This window comes from Acanthochromis polyacanthus, chromosome 6, assembly GCF_021347895.1.
Source record: "Acanthochromis polyacanthus isolate Apoly-LR-REF ecotype Palm Island chromosome 6, KAUST_Apoly_ChrSc, whole genome shotgun sequence".
Lineage (NCBI taxonomy): Eukaryota > Metazoa > Chordata > Actinopteri > Pomacentridae > Acanthochromis > Acanthochromis polyacanthus.
Genome location: NC_067118.1, coordinates 33,957,336 through 33,978,653, shown reverse-complemented (window position 1 = coordinate 33,978,653; position 21,318 = coordinate 33,957,336). Strand labels below are relative to the sequence as shown.

At 44.2% G+C, this 21,318-nt stretch overlaps 1 protein-coding gene and 1 long non-coding RNA gene across 2 annotated transcripts; one reads left to right on the top strand and one right to left on the bottom strand.

Moving 5' to 3' along the window:
* Positions 1 to 515: 515 nt before the first annotated feature.
* zhx3b (zinc fingers and homeoboxes 3b) lies at positions 516 to 14,456 on the bottom strand. The gene is made up of 7 exons (XM_022190182.2): positions 14,029 to 14,456; positions 7,351 to 8,256; positions 7,142 to 7,249; positions 5,011 to 6,573; positions 3,703 to 4,440; positions 2,150 to 2,438; positions 516 to 1,657 (listed from the first exon to the last, which is right to left on the bottom strand). Exons 2-7 carry the CDS (start codon positions 8,092 to 8,094, stop codon positions 1,647 to 1,649), a joined length of 3,453 nt encoding a protein of 1,150 aa, XP_022045874.1. The 5' UTR covers positions 8,095 to 8,256; positions 14,029 to 14,456; the 3' UTR covers positions 516 to 1,646.
* LOC127534318 (uncharacterized) lies at positions 12,406 to 17,772 on the top strand. The gene is made up of 2 exons (XR_007942382.1): positions 12,406 to 13,949; positions 16,655 to 17,772. It is a non-coding gene; the product is annotated as an uncharacterized LOC127534318 (long non-coding RNA).
* Positions 17,773 to 21,318: the final 3,546 nt, after the last annotated feature.

The window sequence follows — 21,318 nt, the reverse complement described above, 5'->3', positions numbered from 1 at the left end:
CATTTAGCAAAAAATTCCCCAAAGAAAATTCCAATACTTAAGTTTCCCTGAAGTTTTATTTTTTATAAATCCCCCAAATTTGGCAAGACAATTCTTGTGAATATTTTCAAAAAATGAGTAAAAATCTTCCCAAAAATCATAAAAATATCTAAAATGATTACATATATATATATCATTCTTTAAGAACATTCACAAAAAAACAACCAATATTTACCATTAGTGAGCAGTGAGTTTTGAAAAAAAAAAAAAAAAACATGAATATGTATATATGCTGTATTTCAAAACAAGACTATATATTGTTTGATATATTGATCGTTTATGTAAAACAATTTGTAACAAGTTCCTCTTGACTGGGATTACATGAGCCTCGTATTTTCATATCTACTCCAAATTTACAATGTATGCTACTAAACTAAAATCTTCAGTTTTCATCATAGGGCCAAATGTTCCATCTTTCCACCGCTGTGCACCATATGGGGGCTCTGACTTTGACCAATGATCCACACAGCCACACATTTATTACATTCTGTTTATTCTGCAAATGCCATTTGTAAAAATTATACATCAAGCCTAAGTATGGAACTCTGGTAAAAGTTCACAGTTCTTTTACAATCAAAGTTATTGAATAAGAAAGTTCCATAAAAACAAATATACGTACAGTGACGTAAAGAAGCACTTGATGCTACAACACAAACCGTTTTCCGTACAGTCTAATATATCGTGTCGCTCTTTTCGTCGTTTCCGACACAACAGGGTGCTCGACCTCTGCGGATGAAACCATTCCAGATGTTTTCCCGTTCTGAACGACCTCGTGATGCGTTTAAACAGAGAGTATGTACAGATAGAAAATGAAAAGTGAGAACAAAAACGTTAAAACTCAACATCGTGGTCAAATGAATGTCTGTGCTGCATTTTACATCCAGTCCTGTGAGCACTCTAGCTAGCACGTTTAAAGTAAGCTGCGAGTACGAAGTTTGAGTGCACGAGCGAAAAAGACTTCGAAGACAATGGAAAAATAAGTTTCATGTGATTTACTGTAAGGCCGAGGCAAGCACCCTGTAGCAGTGACCTGTGCAGTTTTTCGTACCCCAAAACAAACGTACAGTCTGAGCGCTGGCTCAGCCGATAACCGTCCAACCCCGAACCCAGAGGTCTCAAACTCCACCACACTCCTCGCTTTTTTCTCCTCCTCTTGTGCCTCCACATCAACCCTCTTTTTTTCTTCCTTTCTCCCATCACAGCAGGCAGCAAAACACCATCAGTCTCACCCCTCCCTCCTCCTCCTCTTCCTCCTTCCACTTCAGTCTCTACTGGAACTTCTTTCTGAAGGGCAAATGGTGGACGGGAGAGAACTGGAGTGTGTGTGTTTAGCGGAGGGCTGGACAAAACAGGAGAAGACAAGAAGGCGGCGGGCAGACGGGCTGGGCAGGGAGAATGAGTGGCTTTAGTCTCATGTAACGGGGGAGGTCATCCCTACCTCTAGGGGTGTGAGTGGGAAGCTGGGGGGGAGTGGGGTGGGTGGGGATGCTTTCAAGATCCCTTTCCATTCAGTGATCCTGTTACAAACGCATCTGCCGTCTTTTAGTCAGACTCCCAGAACAAAGACCACCTGCGTTGAGAACTCCATCCTCACACAAAAGGCCTCTTCAATCGGTTCCTGCAGAAATAAAGCACAAAAAAAAAAAAAGAAAATCTGTCACCCTGCAAACATTCGCAGCAAAACGTGTACGGTTAGCTTTGAATCAAAAACCTGTCACAGCATGCCCCATTACTCCTTATTACAGTCATTCTGTGGTGTTATGTTCCACCTTAACACTTACATGTCACCTGAGAGATAATTGTGAAAAATGATGATGGTGATTCAGCCCTGTTTGTCACCTCTTAATGCCCCTAAACCTACAAAAAAAGTCTAATGAAACCAGTTATAGAGCTCCAGTGATTAATGAACAAAGAAACTGAATGAACTGCTTTGATAATATAATATTTTCTACTTCTGGCTTCTCATATATGACAGTTTGCTGCTTTTCTTTGTCACGTGTAACAGTAGTTTGGATATCTTGAGGTTTGGGACTATTAGCCGCACAAATATGATTACTCTACTGTTTAAAGAGCTTTAAATGTGTCAGCTATATTCCAGGATGAGGATTACCTTTAGCAGCATTCACACTCTTGTCAGCGTTGACCTCTGCTTGTGTTGTGACACCGCACACCGACTGCTCCATTTTCTCCTCCGTCCCGCCTCCTGGCTGCGGCTCCAGAGGGGAGGATCCTGTTGTTCGTTGCTCGGCTGTCACGCCTGCCGGTGCAACTGGTCTGGTTCCCGTCGTGTGAGCGGTGGCGGCGGCAGTTTGCTCCATCCTGTGCAAAGGCGCCTTGGTGGAGAACCAGTATCGCACCAGGTCTACGGTCAGACCAGTCGTATCAGCCAGCTCCTGCAACTGTGCATGAAGAATAGTTTAGAATAAAGATTATGGTTAATTTAAGTCCACATACAGCAGCTATCCATGCTGATATTTTAGTATCTACACGTTCTTGTCATCATAAAGAGTTTTATTACGATGTAAATATTTAGTTACACACATATGTGCCTTTTCCTACTCCTAACTATTTACACTTTGAAACTGAAATTACTGAAAAGCTGAGACTGAAAATTATCTTAGACTTCTACTGATTCTATTATAAGTAAATAACCTGATTAATATCCCCTTATCGTTTCTCCTCCTTAACCCTCGTGTCGCCCTGTGGGTTGAACCTCACACAGTCAAACCTCCAAAAGATAAATACTTAATAGCTACATCCTCGTAAATATGAATTCAAATGTTTGGGGAACAATTTACCCAAGCAGAACAATCAGAATTATTTCACACTGAGATAAAATGAAGACCAATCAGAAAAGTTGTGTTTACAAGATCTGTTTAAAGTATTTACCCACTTCTTTATGTTCCGTATTACACACTGGATAGTAGATACTCATGCTGTGTGTTTGTGATGTTAGTTTCAGTTTACTGATTTATGCCACTCATCCATTTTGCATTTCTTCTTTGCAGTCGTGACGCTTTAATTTCCCAGCGTGAGATCAATTAGCATCAAAGTAATACTAAACAAACAAAGGACACCGTCTGAGTCCAGGAAATTCAAGGCCTGAGTTCTGATGATCAAATTCTGACAAAGACTTGTGCAGGCTTAAATAGTTTCACAGCTTCCTGGTGACATGACCAAACACTCAATCCTCTGTTAATTAGAGAAGTACACAAAAACGGGTATTAAGTCTAGTACTAAGTGAATGAAATACTGTCTTTGAATTGTGCAGATTAACAGATATGATTTGGTATGATGGTTAGCTTTTGTCTTTGCAAGTTAACACTAAAAGAACTGATTTATTAATGAAATTCAAATCACTAGGAGAGCACAGACAAGTAGATTTACTGACCTCGCTGCTGTCTCTGATTGAACTAAAATGCAATTAAGAAGTGAAATTTTATGCCTTTCTTTTAATAGTGTTGTTTTACTCTTTTGCAAAGCCACAAAAATATCCTCTGGAATAACAACTCACTTTTTGTCTACAAACATAAATGAATATATCCTGTGTTGCCTTTTGTCATAGTCGTGACATTTGACATGATTAATTAATTGCTAACTCAGTCATTCTGTGTTCATGTACGACCCAGACACTGTGTAAACGCTGCCTGCTGTGATCTGTACCTGCGTCTCTTCTAGCCTGCCGTGGAGGTTGAGGTGAGCCTGGAGGATCTCCACGCTGTCGTCCTGCAGGTCCTCCTCCAGAGCCGTGTTCTGGTACGACTCCAGCCACTTCAGCTGGCCGTTCTTCTGCACATAACGGCAGTCCCCAAACCAGCGCACCACCTCAGGTCTGGGCAGCCCGGTAGCTGAGATGAGTTCATCGTACTGAGTGGCACTGGGCCACTGAGTTCTGGAGTAGACTTGCTTGAGAAGGTGCAGCTGGTCTGCCGTCTTCTTGCCTCGGATGGCTGTGGGTTTGGGGGAGTGGGATGGTTTGGGCGTCGGGGTGGAGGACTGGGATGGTTTGGGGGTGGAGGATGAAGAGGAGCCCGGGGAGGATGCGGGTGTGTGGCCGGACTGAGGCGGCACTGACGTGCTATCCGACACTTCAGCCTCCGCTTTGCCGTTGGCTTCTGTCACCTTCAGCATCTTCAGATTAATTTTAATTGGGTTGACTTTCAGTTCTCCTGAACCGTCGTCTCTCTGTCTCTCTTCTCCGTCGACCTCCATCTCCTCCTCCTCCTCTCTCAACGCCCGCTCCGCCTCCTCTTTCTTTTTCTCCGCGGCCACTCTCTTCCTCTTCTCAGCGAACCAGCCATGGATCTCCCTTCTGGTCATCTTGGTCTCGGATCGCAGCCTGTCCACCTCCTCTCCTGCCGGGTCAGGGTTCTGGGCGAAGCTGGACTCTAGCGCCTTAACCTGAATGTAACAGATAAACAGACATGGTCAATATATGCTTGACAAATTTAGCACAACTAAAAAGATACTTGATTATTAAAAAAAATAAACATTTACTGTCTCAACACACAAGATATTTAAAGACATCATATTTGTGCCTAGAAAACCATAATGACTTCTTTTCATCATTTTCATGCCTTTTACAAAGAATTTAATAATTGTAAAGGTCACATTTCATCCCTATAACAGTGCAAGTTGAAAAAAGGACCCAAAATCAATATAGGAGAACCAGCGATATTTTCTTTTTCTATTCCAACTTGCCTGCAGGTCACACCGACATTCAGGTGTGTTATGCTAGCAGTTCATTTAGCTGAACTAACAACACCCAAACAGCTCCCTCCAGAGCCACAAAATCTTTAGTGCAACTTCTTACATATATGAAGCAGTACTCCTCAACATGTGTAAACACACTTCAATGTGTAAATCAGTGAGGTTCTCCTCCAATCAAAAGCCCTAGAATCAGGTAATCACATGGAAAACACCAACCTAAACACGTATTCAGCTCATAACGCAAAAACGGTTGAGTCTCACCTGGTGGGGTTCTCTCTCCTTGTAGCGGATGGCTGTGAAATCAGGAGAAGGTTGTCTTGGGAGTCGGCGGGAAGGCGTTGTGGGGGAAGTGGGAGTCGGTGGAGCACTTGGGCTCAAGGGAGCAGAGCTGTGCTGGGGTGTTTTGGCTCCAGAGTTGCTGTTATTTTCAGACAAATCGACTGGGTTGGCACTGCCGGCGGCGCTGCCTCCTGCCGTACTTGATGTGCTCCCTGTTCCAGACGCAGTGCCTGGTTTAGTCTGTCCTCCTGTGCTGGAGCGGCCGCCTTTGTGGTTACGAAAGTGGTACCGTCGGTCGCTGAACCATTTGCGAACTTCTCGCACCGTGAGCCCGGTCAGAGCAATGAGGCGGTCCACTTCGTCCTGGTCAGGAAACTGACTCATCTGAAAACTGTCTTTCAGGGCACTGAGCTGTTCCTGAGACTTCTTACCTTTAAAAAAGCTGGGGTCCAGGAAGGCGTTAACAGGTGTCCTGGAGCCGGATGTGCTGCTTTGAGGAGCTGTAGGAGAAGGCGAAGGAGATTTGGAGGCCGGGGAAGAAGCCTCCTCCATTTTGATGGGTGGCGAGTCGATGGCAGAAGGATCAACATCATCTGAACTTGTGCTAGTTGTGCTATTTTTGTTGCTGCTACCGTTAGTATCTTTTTTGCTCTTCTGTCCGTCGTTGCCCGTTTTGCTTTTGCTGTTACTAGATTTGCTGTCTGTGGCTTTTTTGTCACTCTGTACGATGCTGGTGCTGCTGGCTTTGCTGATATCAGTGTTCTTAGCGTTGACATGGCTGCTAACATTACTATTGCTCTTGTCGCTGGAGTTGCCGTTCGTGCTGCTGTGTTTGCCATTGACACTGCTCACCTTACTATTACTATGATTACTGTTTCCTAGACTAAGGTTGATGACACTCGCTTGACTGCTACTAATAACACTGCTTGTGCTCCCGCCCCCACTCCTACTACTGTTACTGCTGCTTATGATGTTACTACCTGTACTGCTGCTGCCCACCGTCCCCACCACCATGCTGACGCCTTTGTCCGCCACCAAGGCAGCGGCAGGTCGGGCTTGCATCATGGGGCGGGCTGCTGCCTGGGGCTTAGGTGTGACGGCCAGGGCCACAGGAGCACTGCTAACCTGGATACCATTTGCCATTACAGGCTGCGTGACGATTACCCCTCCTTGGCTGACAAGAGATCCCTGCAGAATGTGAGGGATCCCTGTGGCCCCCAGCGAGGCAGGCAGGACTGTGATTGTGTGTTGGGCTGGGCTGTGATGACTCTGGTTCTGCGAGCTGGAGGGCGCTGTCTGAATGATGGTGTTGAACATCTTCCTCCTGGCTTCCTCGATCTCCTCGGGAGACCAGCTGATGCCTTGCTTTAGTCTCTGAGCTGTGAACCAGATCTTGATCTGTTCTTCGGGGAACTTTGTGACCACAGTCAGGTAGCAGAGCTCAGCCTTTGTGGGGTATGGGAACTTACTGAAGGAGGTCTTCAGGAAGGAAGAGGAGTCCATGGAGGCACTGTAGGTAGGGATGCTGCTCAAAGGAATCATTACCTGCAGGGGAAAAATGGGAAAATCAGTGATGCTAATTATATTACTGAACCCTCCTTTACAGGCACCAAAAAATATTATTTCCTTGTCTGACAAAAAAAAAAAAAAAAAAAATCAGCAACCCCCCATAAATATTTCTAAAATATTTCTAAAACCTTCAGGAAGAAAATTCCTTAAAAGTTTCCCTTAAAGGTTTTATGTTAAAAAAAATCCCCCGAATGTGACAAGGAAATTCTTGTAAATATTTTCAAAAAATTGGTAAAAAAAATCTGCCAAAAAATCTTAAAAATATCTAAAGTGATATATCAGTAAAACTTCTAATATTTTCTGTAAGAACATTCACAAAAAAAATCAAATGTTCCTAAAGAAACATTTTAAACATTTATTTTTTCCACCAAAAAAGATTTCCCAAACATGTTGAAAATGTGGACATCAGAAGTTTCAATGTGAAAATATTTTTTTCCTACATTTTCAAACTTTAAACCGGGTCAATTCTGACCCGCAGGACAACATGAGGGTTAATATCCAATCTAACTGTCACAATACTGGTACACTGAAAAACAACAAATACCTTGGGGAGATTTTTTGAAGATGAATTTGATGAAGAGGAAGAAACATTTGAGGAGACTGTGACTGGTGCAGACTGGTGAAGGCTCCTGTTTTGAACAACTGAAACAACCTAAAGAAATACACAAAAAAAACACATTCAGAACCTACATTTATGTCATTTAAATCAAAACAAACTATTATAAGACATATACACTAAAAACTAACATGTACCTGTGTGATGGGCGTCTTCAGCATCGGTAATGCTCCTGAGCCATTGACTATCTGGATCGCTGATGGCAGCGTGACCTTGGTCGTTCCATTGTGGACAATTGTAGGGACATGAGTGACTGTTACTGCAGCAGCTTCTTTTCTTTCAGTCTCTCTAGATGCAGAGCTGGAGTTTGGGTCTGAGGAAGGCTCATCGGAGACGGGGTGAGACACCACAATCCGTTTAGGTTCAGATTTGCCCTTCAGCATCCTCATGATTGGCGTTTTCGTGATGGAAATTTCACTATCCTTCCCCGTGTCTGCCCCTGTCACCAGACTCTGCTCTACCACCAGCCTCCTGTCCCTCTTCCTCAGCTGCAGGGTGGTGTTCAACGTGCTGGGGTGAACTCTGGCGTTGTGCAGGGCCAGCCCTTCAAACTTCGGCGCTGAAAACGCACAGCTCACGCAAAAGAAGCCTGGGTCCGCGCGGAAGTCTGGATGACCGGTGTAGACGTGATCCAAGAACAAGTTAAGGTCATGGGTTTCAAAGTTGCAAGGCTTACAGGTATAAGTACCAGCGCCGTCTTTGACAGCGTCCCCTGCCTCCGGTTTAGATGCCTCTCCAGGATCCAGAGGACTTTGTCTGTCCCCAGCAGAAATCCTGGATTGATGGAGAAGAACCGGAGAGTCCCGTTCCACCTCTTCAGGGGGGCGGAAAATCTTGCTGGGGATCATACAAGGAGTCGTAGACTTCCTCTTGCTGGCCATGGTGTGACCACAGGGTGGGGAGGGTCGGTCAAATGGCTGAGAGCGAGGTGTCAGAGAGAATAAGGGTTTCTCGTTGACTATAGACCAGGCATGGGGGAAGGACGAAGGCGGGACTTTTCCATAGGTCCTGATGTGGTTCTCGCTGCAGTATTCAGGGAAATCCTGGAAATAAGAGAGTAAAACGTGTTATTTCATTAATAACCATCTAATGGGATACACCTGCACTGGACATTCATTTAGCGACACACAATTTTAAACCTTATAGTAGAAATGATAGAGGAGATGGGATGTATTACTAAACGCAGTACAAGTCAGTTTCCTCGTTAATATTTTCAGGTAAGGTATCAACAGCATACGTAGTGATGACGCCTTGTGAAAAGACTCCTGAAAGTCTAGAGGTGCTGGTGATATTGAATATTAAAAAAAAAAAAATCACGGCCTCTCCTCAACTCTCTAGCCCCACGAAACTCAAGGCTATCTCCTTTATGAGGGCATTAAAATGAGCTCAGCCTGCTTCTTCACTATGGCTTTTTGGGAGCGCTCCTGTCCTACCCCTTTCTTTCCCTTCCCCCACACAACTCTGTCTCACTTCCCCTCTTTCAGACACACCCCCACAGAGAAAGCACATTCTGTATTTCTTTAATCCACTGCCTCTGTGCTTTCAAATACCCACTTGCGAATGCGTTGCTTAAGATAGAGTGTGCTTGATAATTAAGCAAGTGGGTGGTTCAACAGATGTTCCTCAGTAAAGATGGAAAGACAACATAGGCAGCACAGATTGAAACACACCTGGATGAGGGTGTGGATTTTTAAATAATGTTCATTACACTTATACATTCTGTGTCTCCTTGCAAAATGGCGAAGCTTCCTGTGGAGGAGCTTTTCCCTCCCTTCCTTCCTTCGAACTCAGAAGTGGTGATGTAGTGTTGGAGGACAGCTCTAGGGCAATTACTCTCCCAGTCACTCTGCCTCGACATGACACCTCACGCACAGACCAGCAAAAGCTCACCGGCTGAACAAGGTGCGACTGGAACACCCGAAAAACCCAAAAAGATCAACACATCCCTACGCAAAGATACTTCACAAACAAACCCGAAACAAATTCCCCTCTGCTGGTAGATAATCCTTTTTTGTTAGATTGTACCCTTCCTATACACAAACAGAGCAGCTCCAGTAAGACAGTAAGCTCATATTGGGCGTGGGGGTAGTTTCAGTCTACGCATACCTTCACAAGGCTGTTGCAGCAGCGATCATGAGTCTAAGGTGAGCAGCCAACTCAGAGTCATGCAATGAATCTACCTGTCTCTAGTCAAACACCACTTGTTCGATGGCAAATGCTCTTTTTGTCGTGTACCCACAAACACACGCATAAGTCCTTGGTTTGCCACACAAAGCCCAGTTAACCCTCACAGGACCGCGGATTGACAGACGCCCTTTCACACACTAACTGAGCGAAGGTATAAAGACTTCACCGTCCTGCATTTGAAAGCTGCCAGCAGTCCCCGTTTGGATCCGCAAAACAGAAAAAAGAGGCATGCAACCCTCAGTGTGGGTCTGAGTGTGAGGGGTTAACAGGCAAATGAAGTTTGCTACTGTGGAGGGAACGTGATGCCCCTTATTCCCACTTGCACCCTCCCAGAGAGAGTAACTGCCCTTGGCTTGGCTTGTTGTGCACCCCTCCTACTCCCCTGCCATTCAGTTCTGCATCAGGGGGCACCACTTTGCCAAGGCAGGCTGGTCACATGACCGACACAAAGGCTTATGGGTGGGCAGTCTCAGCCATCCATCACGTGGTCGCGTTGGGTGTGGGTGGCAGGCGAGAGGAGAGGAGAGGGAGAGGGAGAGCGAATGGGAGAGGATAGTGGGGGATGGGCAGCCGGTTTGGGGTGAGGAGGCAAGGAAAGGAGGGGTGTTAACTATCGTGGAGGAAGCACTGAGGTGTTTCAGTGAGGAATTTTCCTTCCTGATACCCCCCTCCATCGAGCCTGCCCAACCCGGCCTACCCCCATGCTTCGAAGCCTCCTTCTTGCTCCAAACTACAATCACATAGACTTTCCCTCCCTCCCTCCCTCCATCCCTCTCTTCCTCCCTCCTCCTCCTCCTCCTCACTGCACTGCAAAGCCTGGAATGTTCAGCCAGTGGACACAACCTGGAGTTCAGCTTCACTGTCTGTCTGCGCACACACATGCATTCGAGTGGCTCGTGCACAGTAATTACTAAAATTATAAGGACACAATGCCTCCCTAAGTATAAAATCCTATTTGCACATATTAAAAAGTGTTAAGACTGACTGGCAGTGCTTTACTAACTTCACATATCCCACTGCTGGCATTTCAGGAAAAAAAAAATACCATAACTGTGTGAACACTACAGCAGAAAAACATCAGCAAGTCAGGAGCAGCCAGCAGAGGCCTCACACAGGTGAAGACTGCAACAATGCAAGCAGAGCTATTATAGGCGAGCCCAAATGTGCAGCTCATGTCTCAGCAATGCCCGACTCAGACGGGTTCTGTTGACTCACTGCCGCGAGTGCATCGGCCGATAACTTTAATTTGAACGTCGCACATACGTCGACTGACCATGTGGCGACGGTGGGTTTGTGTCTGCTATGTGTGTCAGCATTTGCATGTGTGGGTTTCCTGCGAGCTTGAGACTGGAGAGGAGGGAGGTGTGGTGGGCGGGGGTGCATGTGTACTCGCGTTTGTGTTTGTATGTGTGTGTGTGTGTGTGTGTGGCGTGCGGGGGTGGCTGCCTGCATGCTTGTGTGTGTGAGGCTTGTTTACTGATGTAGTCGGGCTGCCATTTTCCTGTGCGCGAGAGTCAGAGATCTCACCGTGGCACACAAAGACAACGTTGCTGACCTCTCGGTTCATAACTTATATTATCTACGCCTCATCAATGGCTCAGCGCTGCATGACCTCCTTTCATCCGCTGGCCTGACTCTTGTCTGGGCCTGGGCTATATCCTCTGAGTACAGACCAATAATAGCACTCTCACTCACGCACACACATACACAACAAAGCCGGCAGCTTCTTAGGAAAACTGCAAGCTAGCTAAGCTACTCATCTCATCACCTAGCTGAGAATACAGGTGTAGCGTCCATATTAATGTGTGAAACACATTCAGAATTGGTGCACAACAAGCAGCCCATTCCTTTTTTTGCTTCCCAACTCGTCTTCTTTCTCTTCACCCTCTTACCCCCTCCCTCTCCAACCGTCTCTGCACTCTTTGCTTCCCCTCCCTCCCTCCCTCCCACCATTCCTCCCTCTCGGAACAAGTTTGGCCCAGGGAGACAGGTCGGCAGCGCCACTGGTGTGTTACTGTCCCCATGGCAACCACCTCCTACCCCCTCTCACTCTCTCTCTCTCTCCCACCAGCTCGTTTTTCTCGAGCACACACATGTGGGTAAACATGCACTCACACGGTTGCTCAGACCTACACACTGGTGCACATCTCCTATGCCACCCGGTCCTCGGCTCTAGCGGGGCTTGTTTGTTCCACACACCCCTGTGAGTGGTATTTGGAGAGTCCCTGCCCTGCTCCTATTTCAGTGCCTCCCTCACGCGGTGTTGATGTCTCTCTGTTAGGTGTGGTCGCCATCGCCAAGCCATGCTATTGGCCGGGCCTGATGCCGTCTCTTCCTGTTAAGTCAGTGCTGAGTGTCCGTCCAGACATCTGCCTGGGTGACTACCCTGTCCCGTCCCCCACACCCTCCAAGCTCTCTCTGTGGCTCTTGTGTTCGGCCTGCAGGGGCCTAGAAGTCATGCAGGGCTCTTGTATTCACTGTAGGTAATGCAGGCATGGATACATGAAGAAGCCCCATATCTTGGCAGATGCCTGCATTCAAGCTAACTGACTTTACCAACATGAACCCTCTCCTGTCTATGAGCTTCTGCGCCCTTAAACACAAATCCTTCGCCATAATTTCTAAACAAAAATGCCTCGCTGGTTGCTCACTCCCACCTTAAGCAGACACACTTCCATGTAACCTTCTCCAGTCAATCACCTCCAGGGTTTCACTCACTACCACTAGAAATGCTCCCATGTTCTGTTTATCTAAGCGTCCTTCCATGGCTGTTTCAGTTTTTACACAATGCTGGCAACAATAAGAAAACCTCAATGACAGTGTTCCTGCTGTGTCGTCCCGCCTCATCCTGAGTCCCATTTGGGCTGCTCTCAGGTCAGGGAACGGATGGCTGTGTGGGCTGCAGACGGCTGCATTGCTGTGGCCACTGCCAGTGCATGCGTTAAAACTGGGTTGCTGAGAGAGGGGAGGGAGAGAAAAATGGCGGAGCACCATGCTCTGTGCTGTCCAACCTAAAATGGCTGACATCACAAGCTGTTAACCAGCCAAGCAGAGCAAGAGGCTGCTCCCGCTGCTGACCCAAACCTGGTGGCTGTGGACGTGCGAGTGGATCGCGCTGCTCTTCCCCCAACATTGTGAAAAAGGCTCTTGAGCAGCGGCTGACTCTGTTTTTGTGGTCATAGTTGGTGGGGATCTGCAAACAAATTGTCATTTTCATGGGTCAGTACAGAGAGGTGGGAAAACTCACAGATGAAAAGTCATTACTGAGAGACTGCAAAGAACTGCTCTGGTTTATGAAGTCGTCAGCGGGTCAATAGATGAGCTTAAAATGGAAGCGATTAAAGCAAAAAGACAGTGACTCTTAAGTGGCGATGTGAACAAAAGTGCAAGGCCAAAATATGGTTTTAGTAAGTGATTGCTGATTGACCCTCGCACACAAAGCAGCTCAACCTGTGTCAGCTGCAAACCTAAAACAGAAGAGAAGGAGAAAAGGCTTGGAGGTGGAGAGACAGGGAGAGAGGGGAGAAGGGGGGACTATTCAGTGAGACATGAAGCCACAGAAACACAATGAAACACAGTGAGACGAGGCATCCCAACAGCAGTAGCAATACTGTGCATGTTTTCATCTGTAATTGGAAATTCCCCATATCTGATACAGTGACTCTGTATTATTGTTCCACATGTGATCAGTAGAAGTGTGAAAACTGGCTTGTTGTACGAGGAAAAGTTGCACCGTGGGTGATAAACAGACAGCTGGATTAAGCTGCGTCTATGCCTGGGACTCACGTGGACATCACACACAAATTAGCTGTCTGGGAAAGCTTTGCTCTAATCCCTGGAGTCACACACACTCATGACAACACTGACATGATAAATAACCAAGGCAACAGCTTGCAAACTCATAACCGGCTGTTAGGGAACATACAATAAAACATAAACTATGAGATGAAATGTGTACACTAGCACGTGAACACCTTGACACTTGAGGAATAACACACAAGCCTTTCAATCTATGAAACAGCAGGATTAGTTATGAGTGTCAAAGTGATTTCTAACTTCTTCATTCAAGCACAGATTGAAGAAATGGGCAAACTCTGGCAATTCGTTGGGTGAAAAACGCACAGATCTGGTTTTAACATGATCTGACAGCACCTAATTGCTGCTGATATGAAATAACAGTGTTTGGAAATGTGAGCAATTAGCAGTATTGGGTGAGACTGCACAGATACAAAGTAGCCGCACTGTAACGCTGGTCCCAGAGCGCAGCGGCGTCAAACATTTCCGAAAATGATGCGTGTTCATCTTCCGCTCAACTTAGGCGGAGTGAGACCCAACTTAATGGGCTCGTCGGCGTTTTAGGTTTGGAACAGTGGAACCAATTCAGAGCGGAGGGAAAAGGCAAGCCCCCCAGCCCAAAAAACTACTCTCCCTCACCCTCTCTCTCTCTCTCCCTTTCTCTCTCTCTCTCACCCCCCCGTCGGCTGTCGCCATTTTAAGCAGGCGACATGCAGCTGGCCAGCACCGCTGAGCCAAAGCGCAGCCCGCAAAGGTAAGCCTCCACAATAGCTCGCACAAGTTTGGGAAAGGTGAAACACTTGTACAAATGTATAACAAAAAGCTACACTCACCTCTCGCGGTCGGAGCTCCGTCTATTCAGCGCAGGTATGACAAAGTTTACATTGATACGGGGCTCAGTGGAGCCAGAAACGGACCGGAGGTTCGGGCTCCACTGATGGTAACTTATAGGTGTCCGACCCCTCCGTCCATCGGCCGCTGATCACCGTGACACCGGAGCCGAACCGGTCCCTGCAACGGCCCCCCTGCTTTTGCGCTTGTTTATTTCGAGTGGCTCTCAGTGTTAAAGCAGGCAGGCAGCGGAGGGGAGGAAAATACGACCGACGTGCCGAGGGAAGAGACGGACACGTGATGCAGACGTCACTGACGGTGGAGTTGGCGTGAAAGCTCGAGCTCCGCCGCGCAGAGAGCAGCAGTGAGTCAGACATCCCGTCCGACCGGGACACGGCGGCACCGGGGGGGTCCTGCTCAAGTTTATGAACGGGACATAAACACGTGCCCGGTCCCCGTTAGCTGATGATGCAGCTCACACCTGTCCCCCTCCTCCTCCCCAGGTAACCTCCCTTAAAGAGGTAGTACAGTCAGCCTGCATCAGTTCTCACAGCTACTGCAGGACACCAACAGAAAACACACAAAGACCCCCAAACTATGAAAACACAGCTTTAGGCTCAACAAGAAAAAATAAATGAATACAATTAAATCAGTGCAACAGTTTGTATTAGTCATTTTGAATAATCACACCTTCTGACTAGTTTGTCCAATATCAGTTTTATACCACTGCAATATTTTAGTTTCATGTGCAATATTGCATTTTGAGGTGCAATATTTTACATTTATGTGCAATATGTCACTGTAATGTGCAATATTTCCCGTTTAGGTGCATCGTGTGCAATATCTTATATTTCATGTGCAATAGACATGTACAATATTTCATATTTATGCACAGTGTTGCACTTTAATGCACTGTTTCTGTTTCATGTGCAACATTTTATAGTTAAGTGTATTTTTTTTATATTTATGTAAAGTATTTCAGTGTCAGTTGCAATGTTTCAACTGCATGTGTAATATTTTACCATTTTGCACAATGCTTCAAATTTGAGTACAGTATTTCCTGATCATATGCAATATTTTATTTTATGTGAAATATTTCATATTTATGCACAATGCTGCACTTAGACATGCACTGTTTCAATTTCATTTGCAGTGTTTCACATTTAGATGAAATCTGTCATTATAACGTGTAGTATTTCGTATGCCTAATATTTCACTTTCAGGTGCAATGTTTAAAATTCAATGTGTTGCATTTTATATTTATATTCATGTGTAATTATCATGGGCAGTATCTCCATAGTGTCAGTTTCACATTCAGGTGTAATATTTCAATTGCATGCACAATATTTCAGTTTCATGAGCAATATTTTATTATCATGCATAATATTTTGAATTTGTGTGCAATATTCCATTACCATATGGAGTATTTCATATTTTGTATGTGCAATATTTCATATTTATGTGCAATATTGCATTAAAACATGCAATGCATCAGATTCAAGTGCAATATCTCATTGTATTGAAGTGCTGTATGCTGTTATCATGCACATTTTTTCATATTTATCCACAATACTTCATTTTCAAGTTCAATGTTTGAAATCGAAGGGGCAGGATTTTAGATTCAGGTGTAGCTGTGTCATTATCATGTGCAGTATTTCAATTAATCGTGTCAATTTCACATTCAATTACATGTGCAATATTTTATTATTAGGCATAGTATTTGGAGTATGTGTGCAGTATTTTATTCATTATTTGCAACATTTCTTTTCCATGTGCTATACTTCATATTTGGAAAAGAAAAAATGTAATGCTTCATTAATCCTTTATAGGAAATGACTTCTAACAGCAGCATGTAAACACACAGAGAATCCACAAACCTGACAGAACGCCATCACTTATCAGTATGACCATATAAATAGTATATAAGTTAGAATAATCCTAAAAGTTAAAAACATATGCACAGCATATAACTCATAAGTTAAAACATTAATAAGAATTACTGTGAATCCAAAAGCCTGATTGAAGCTGATAGAAAGGACTCAGACTTCCACTGAGGGGGGTGAGGCTGTGGCTGAAGGGGCTCTGCTGAAACACTTCCAGATTATGAAGCGGGTGAGAAGCATTGTTCATGCTAGAGTTCAGTTTCTTGTGCATTCTCACCCCAGCCACCTGTTGGACTGATTCTCTCTCAACACCAGTTGTGGAGCTCGTCTTCTTAATCAGCTTATTCAGCCTGTTTCTGTTCCTGGAATGAGTCCCTTCCCACCAACACGCAACCCTAAAGAATAAAACACTGGCAAAATGTGGTAAAATGTACGTAGAAGAGGCCTGCTGATGTTAAAAGACCTTAACCTTTGCAGGAAGTAAAGTCTGCTTTGGCCTTTATTGTGTACTAAATCTATATGTCTGGACCAGTACAGTTTGTCGTCCAGTTGCACTCCCAGGTACCTCTAGCTGGAGACAACCTCCATCTCTGTGCCAAGAATGGTGACCGGTTCCAGTGTGGACTTCTTTCTCCTGAAGTCCTTGGTTTTAGAGGTGTTCAGTGTAAGATTGTTGAGGTTGCACCAGTCAATGAAGTCCCTGACCATGTCCCTGTACTCCTCCTCATGTCCTCCTCTGACACAGCCGACAACCGCGGAGCCATCAGAATGTTTCTGAAGACAGCAGCTGTCTGAGTTATATCCGATGTTGAATGTATATAATGTGAAGAGGAAAGGAGACAGCACAGTTCCTTGTGGGGCCCCTGCACTGCAGACGATTTTGTTGGACACACATTTCTGCAGCCGAACATACTGTGGTCTGCAGATCAGATAGTCCATGACCCAGGAGACCAGCGCTGCCTCCACCTGCATCATCCTCATCTTCTCACCAAGCAGCCCCAACTTGATAGTGCTGAAGACACTCAAAAATAAAAAACATATTCCTCACAGTCGCATCTACGGTATACAGATGTCCATAGGTCCTCTGTAGCATGTAGATGAGGGCATCATCCCCACCAATGCTGGACTGATAGGGGAAATGCAGGGTAGGTCCTCACCCTGCGTCTTAGATGGGAGAGGACCAGTTTCTTCAGTGTTTTCATGAAGTGAGAAGTGAGGGCTACAGGTCTGTAGTAACAGGAGTCAGTAAGATGTTTCCTCTTGGGGACAGAGACTATGCAGGATGTTTCCCACAGCGCGGGGATCTTCTGCCCATTCAAGCTGGGGTTGAACAGCTATGTGAGGATGTCACACTGACTGGGGCAGACCTTCAGCAGTCTGGGGCTGATACCATCAGGACCAGCAGCTTTGCCCCGTTTCAGCCTGTCCAGTTCACTTTTCACCCAAAATGACTGGATTGTTAAGGATGAGATGGTGGACCAGCTGGGGGAAGGAGGGTGAGATTGAGTCAGTGAGGGAGGAGTGATGGTGAGTGATTTATGCACAATATTGCATTTAAACATGCAGTGTTTCAAATTCATGTGCAATATCTCATATTTAGGTACAATATTTCATTTTCAGGTGCAATGCTTCAACTCAATGTCCAACATTTTATATTTAGGTGTAAATGTGTCATTACCATGTGCAGTTTTTTAAATTTATAGGGACAATTTCACATTCAGATGCAGTATTTCAGTTACAAAGTTACAAGTGCAACATGTCATGGTCATGTGCAATGTTTCACTTTCATGTGCCTGTTTTCAGTTTAATCTGCGATATTCCATTTTCAGATGTAAAATCTCATTAAAAAAAAAATCTGAGCCATGTCTGACACAAGATTTTCCTTTGGGATGAATAAAGTTGTGTCTTTTATTAATGAAATTTTGCTCATCCAATGAATGATCTTGCCCAATCCACTAAATCAATAGTATGTTAAATATAAATTACTTATTCATTGGCAGAACAAACTCTACTTTTTCAGGTTTCTATGGACTAAAATGTTTATCAGACATAAATATAGACACTTTCTTATGCCAAGAGAAGTATTTTAAGTACAAGCAGCAATAGCACATGTGGTTCCTTTTCTGCCACTTCTGATTATTATAGTACAATCATGGCAGATGAAGCTCTCCACATGGAAACAGGGTCACTGTAACTTACAGCTAAGACTGATCTAAGGTTCTTATTGATTTACATTAGGCTGTTATTATGCATGTGTGCAATTAGACTCAAATGAAAGATGATGACACATCCTCCACATCTTTCTGAATGAGTCATTGCTCAGTGGGTCAACTTTAAGACTCAGAAGAGAAACTGAAGCGCCCGACTGTCTCACATGCCTTCAGGGTCTGAAACAAATGTATTTATAACTGATTTCATGGCATATTTGACCTTGTAAAACAAGTGAAAACATACAGCTAGAAAGGGAGGGATACATATGAAATAAAACCAGAATTTATTCTGAAGTCAGATATTCTTTGTTTGCTCCTGATGAGGTTTATTCCATTTATAGCAATAAACAGAAGATACTTTGTTCATCACAATTTAATTAGGTTTAATACTGAGTTTGTTTCCTCGTGTTTGAGGATGTTAGGACCTTCTATGGGAGCAACCGTCTTTGAGCATTTTAATCACACAATAATCTTCAAGGTGTTCTCTTCCTTATCATATCTGATTACTGACCTGTCAATCTTTCTGTCAATCATTATTAAATGGTTTTAGCCTGAGGCTGTATTAGAGCCACCAGTGAATCATTCTAATCAATTATTTGCCCAATTACCCCTTTACACTGGTTAATTAGGTAATGAAGCAAGTCAGTTAAGGTTAAACAATCATGATTATCTCCAATCAGAGTGTGTGTCAGTGGAAGATGACACTAAATATGATGGAGTAAATGCTGAGCAGCTCATAAATGAAGCCCTCTGCTGGACACGAGTGAGGATGACAGAAAAATGGTCCAAGAGAATTTCAAGTCTGATTGCAAATATATATATATATATAAAGTAAGTGAGCATCCATGAAGGTTCGGCAATACAAATAGACATATTATTTATTGTAATTACTTCACATTTCATAGAAAAGGAAGCCTGTTTAAAAAACAAACAAACAAAAAAGCATCAAATTTCACCAATGTAGCAACACATGCCATACAGTACAACATAAAATCTATTCAAAATAAGCCACTTGATGATAATGACTTTTAAAGAAGCAGGGTGAAAATAAGATAAGATAAGAGCTAGATTCTTTTTTAAAAAAGTTCAGAAAAAAGAAAGACCAGAAATACAAAACTAGAATAAATATAATAACAAGGATAATAATGACGACTGTGTCCACCTTTTACATGTAAAGATATGGCATGATGGATAACTGTACCCAAATTGTAGGACACAAAAGTGTATGCGTGACGCTATGAATATATTGTTTTTACTTTTCTTTCATCTACATTTTTCTTCATTTGTCTTTTACATGTGTTTTCTCAGACACTTAATGTTACTTCAGCCATCTATTCATTTTCATTCATTTACCAACATATGTCAACTTTCCAAATTGAAAGCTTTCCCTACCAGCTCAGCTCACTCTTCACCAGTGCACCACCAGTGTGACGGCTGCATCATGCTGAAGGTGCACCAGCCCATCTGTCGAGCTGTGATGTCCATGTATGATCCATTTCCCATCACTCTTGACTTTGTGCCAGGAACACAACATCCACTTTGGTTGTTCTAGGACTGGATGGCATCCAGGACCCAGGATTAAGCTTTCCTATGAAGGCTGAGCAGTATGATGCTCTGATAATAGGAGCACACTCTCTCATCCCCCTATTTTGAACATGGGAACCACTATTCTGGTCTCCACAGGCACGGTCCTGGACCCCCATGCAACACTGAAGAGACATGTCAGCCAAGACAGGCCAACAGTGTTTAGAGCTTCAGCATCTCAGGGTGAATCTCAGTGACCATTATTGCCTTAACACTGAAGAGCTTCTTGCTTCCTACAAATCTTCCTGGTCTGCCTCCATCTATGTCCCCAACTTCTCTTGGAATCCATCCATCCATCCATCCATCCATCCATCCATCCATTTTCTATACACCGCCTGCCACCTCTGTAGGCTCACTGGAGGGTTGGAGCCACCAATAACCCAACAAAATAGCAATAGCACCTTTGAAAATTCTTCCAAAGGTGCTGTTTAAGACCTCACACCAGACATTTGTAGTTCACGCTCATGGTGATCTGTTGGCAGTTCTGCTCCCTTTTTTAAACCCCAAGTGTCTCAGACATACAAAGGTTTGCTCTACATGGCAGTAGCTCAACTGTTTCTAGCTGGCACCACTCCACCTTCCACACCAGATCTCCTGCCTTCCCCACCAGAGAGGTGATGTTCCATGTCCTTAGAATGACTCAGCACACCTAGGTGCGCATTTTACCTGCTTCTTAACTTGCAATGCACCTGATCTTAGTCTTTACTCACTGGATGTAGACTGCTGTTATAAGCCTACCAGCGGCTGCACATTTCATATGGCTTTCTCCTCCCCATCTGCTGTCTTTTTTTTCTTTTTTACCATTTTCAATAGGAAACAACCTCCAGGCTAGCAAACTACCACGCTGAAATTTTAGAGTTTTGCTGTTGCGCAGTAAGGCAGCCCTGCTCAGCCACAGATCTTGCCTCCATACATGCAAATGTTCCACCAAAACATTTCCCCTGTTACTATTTCAAAGGAACAGCAAAGCCACATCCTCTGCTTACCTCCACCCAATATGATTGTAATTGAGTTAGAGAAATACAAACAGGACAGAGCATTTTGTGCATAATGGTAATGAAACACAGCCTGACTGTTGTGTTCTGCAGAACAGTCTGGCTGTGCAGGACTAACCTAACCTCAACACCCATGCCTGCAGCTGGTGGCCTCACTGAGGTCATAGTGCTTCATTTTTCACTCATTGTCTTCCATTGCAGAGAACTGTCCCTTGACCATTAACGCTGTTCTCAGACACATGTTGCTGACTGTTATCATTTGAAATATCAATAGAGCTGCAACAATTAGTCCATTAATTGTTTAACCTTCATGTTGTCCTGCAGGACAAAATTGGCCCATTTTAAAGTTTGAAAATGTAGGAAAAAAAATATTTTCACAGTGAAACTTCTGATGTCCACATTTTCAACATTTCTGGGAAATCTTTGAACATTTTTTGGTGGAAAAAGAGCATTCACAACAAAAACCCAACCAAAATCCAGCAAAATTTGCTGGCTTTTGATTGATTTTTATGTGAATTTTCTTAAAGAAAATATTAGAAGTTTTACTGATATGTATGTAATCACTTTAGATATTTTTTAGGATTTTTTTGGGAAGATTTTTACTCATTTTTTGAAAATAT

Coding starts and splice junctions, on each gene's coding strand:
- zhx3b (XM_022190182.2), bottom strand. CDS start 8,094: ATGGCCAGCAAGAGGAAGTCTACGACTCCTTGTATGATCCCCAGCAAG. Junction 4,441..5,010: donor AGGAGAGAGAACCCCACCAG/GTGAGACTCAAC, acceptor TGTTACATTCAG/GTTAAGGCGCTAGAGTCCAG. Junction 2,439..3,702: donor GCAGGCTAGAAGAGACGCAG/GTACAGATCACA, acceptor CTTCATGCACAG/TTGCAGGAGCTGGCTGATAC.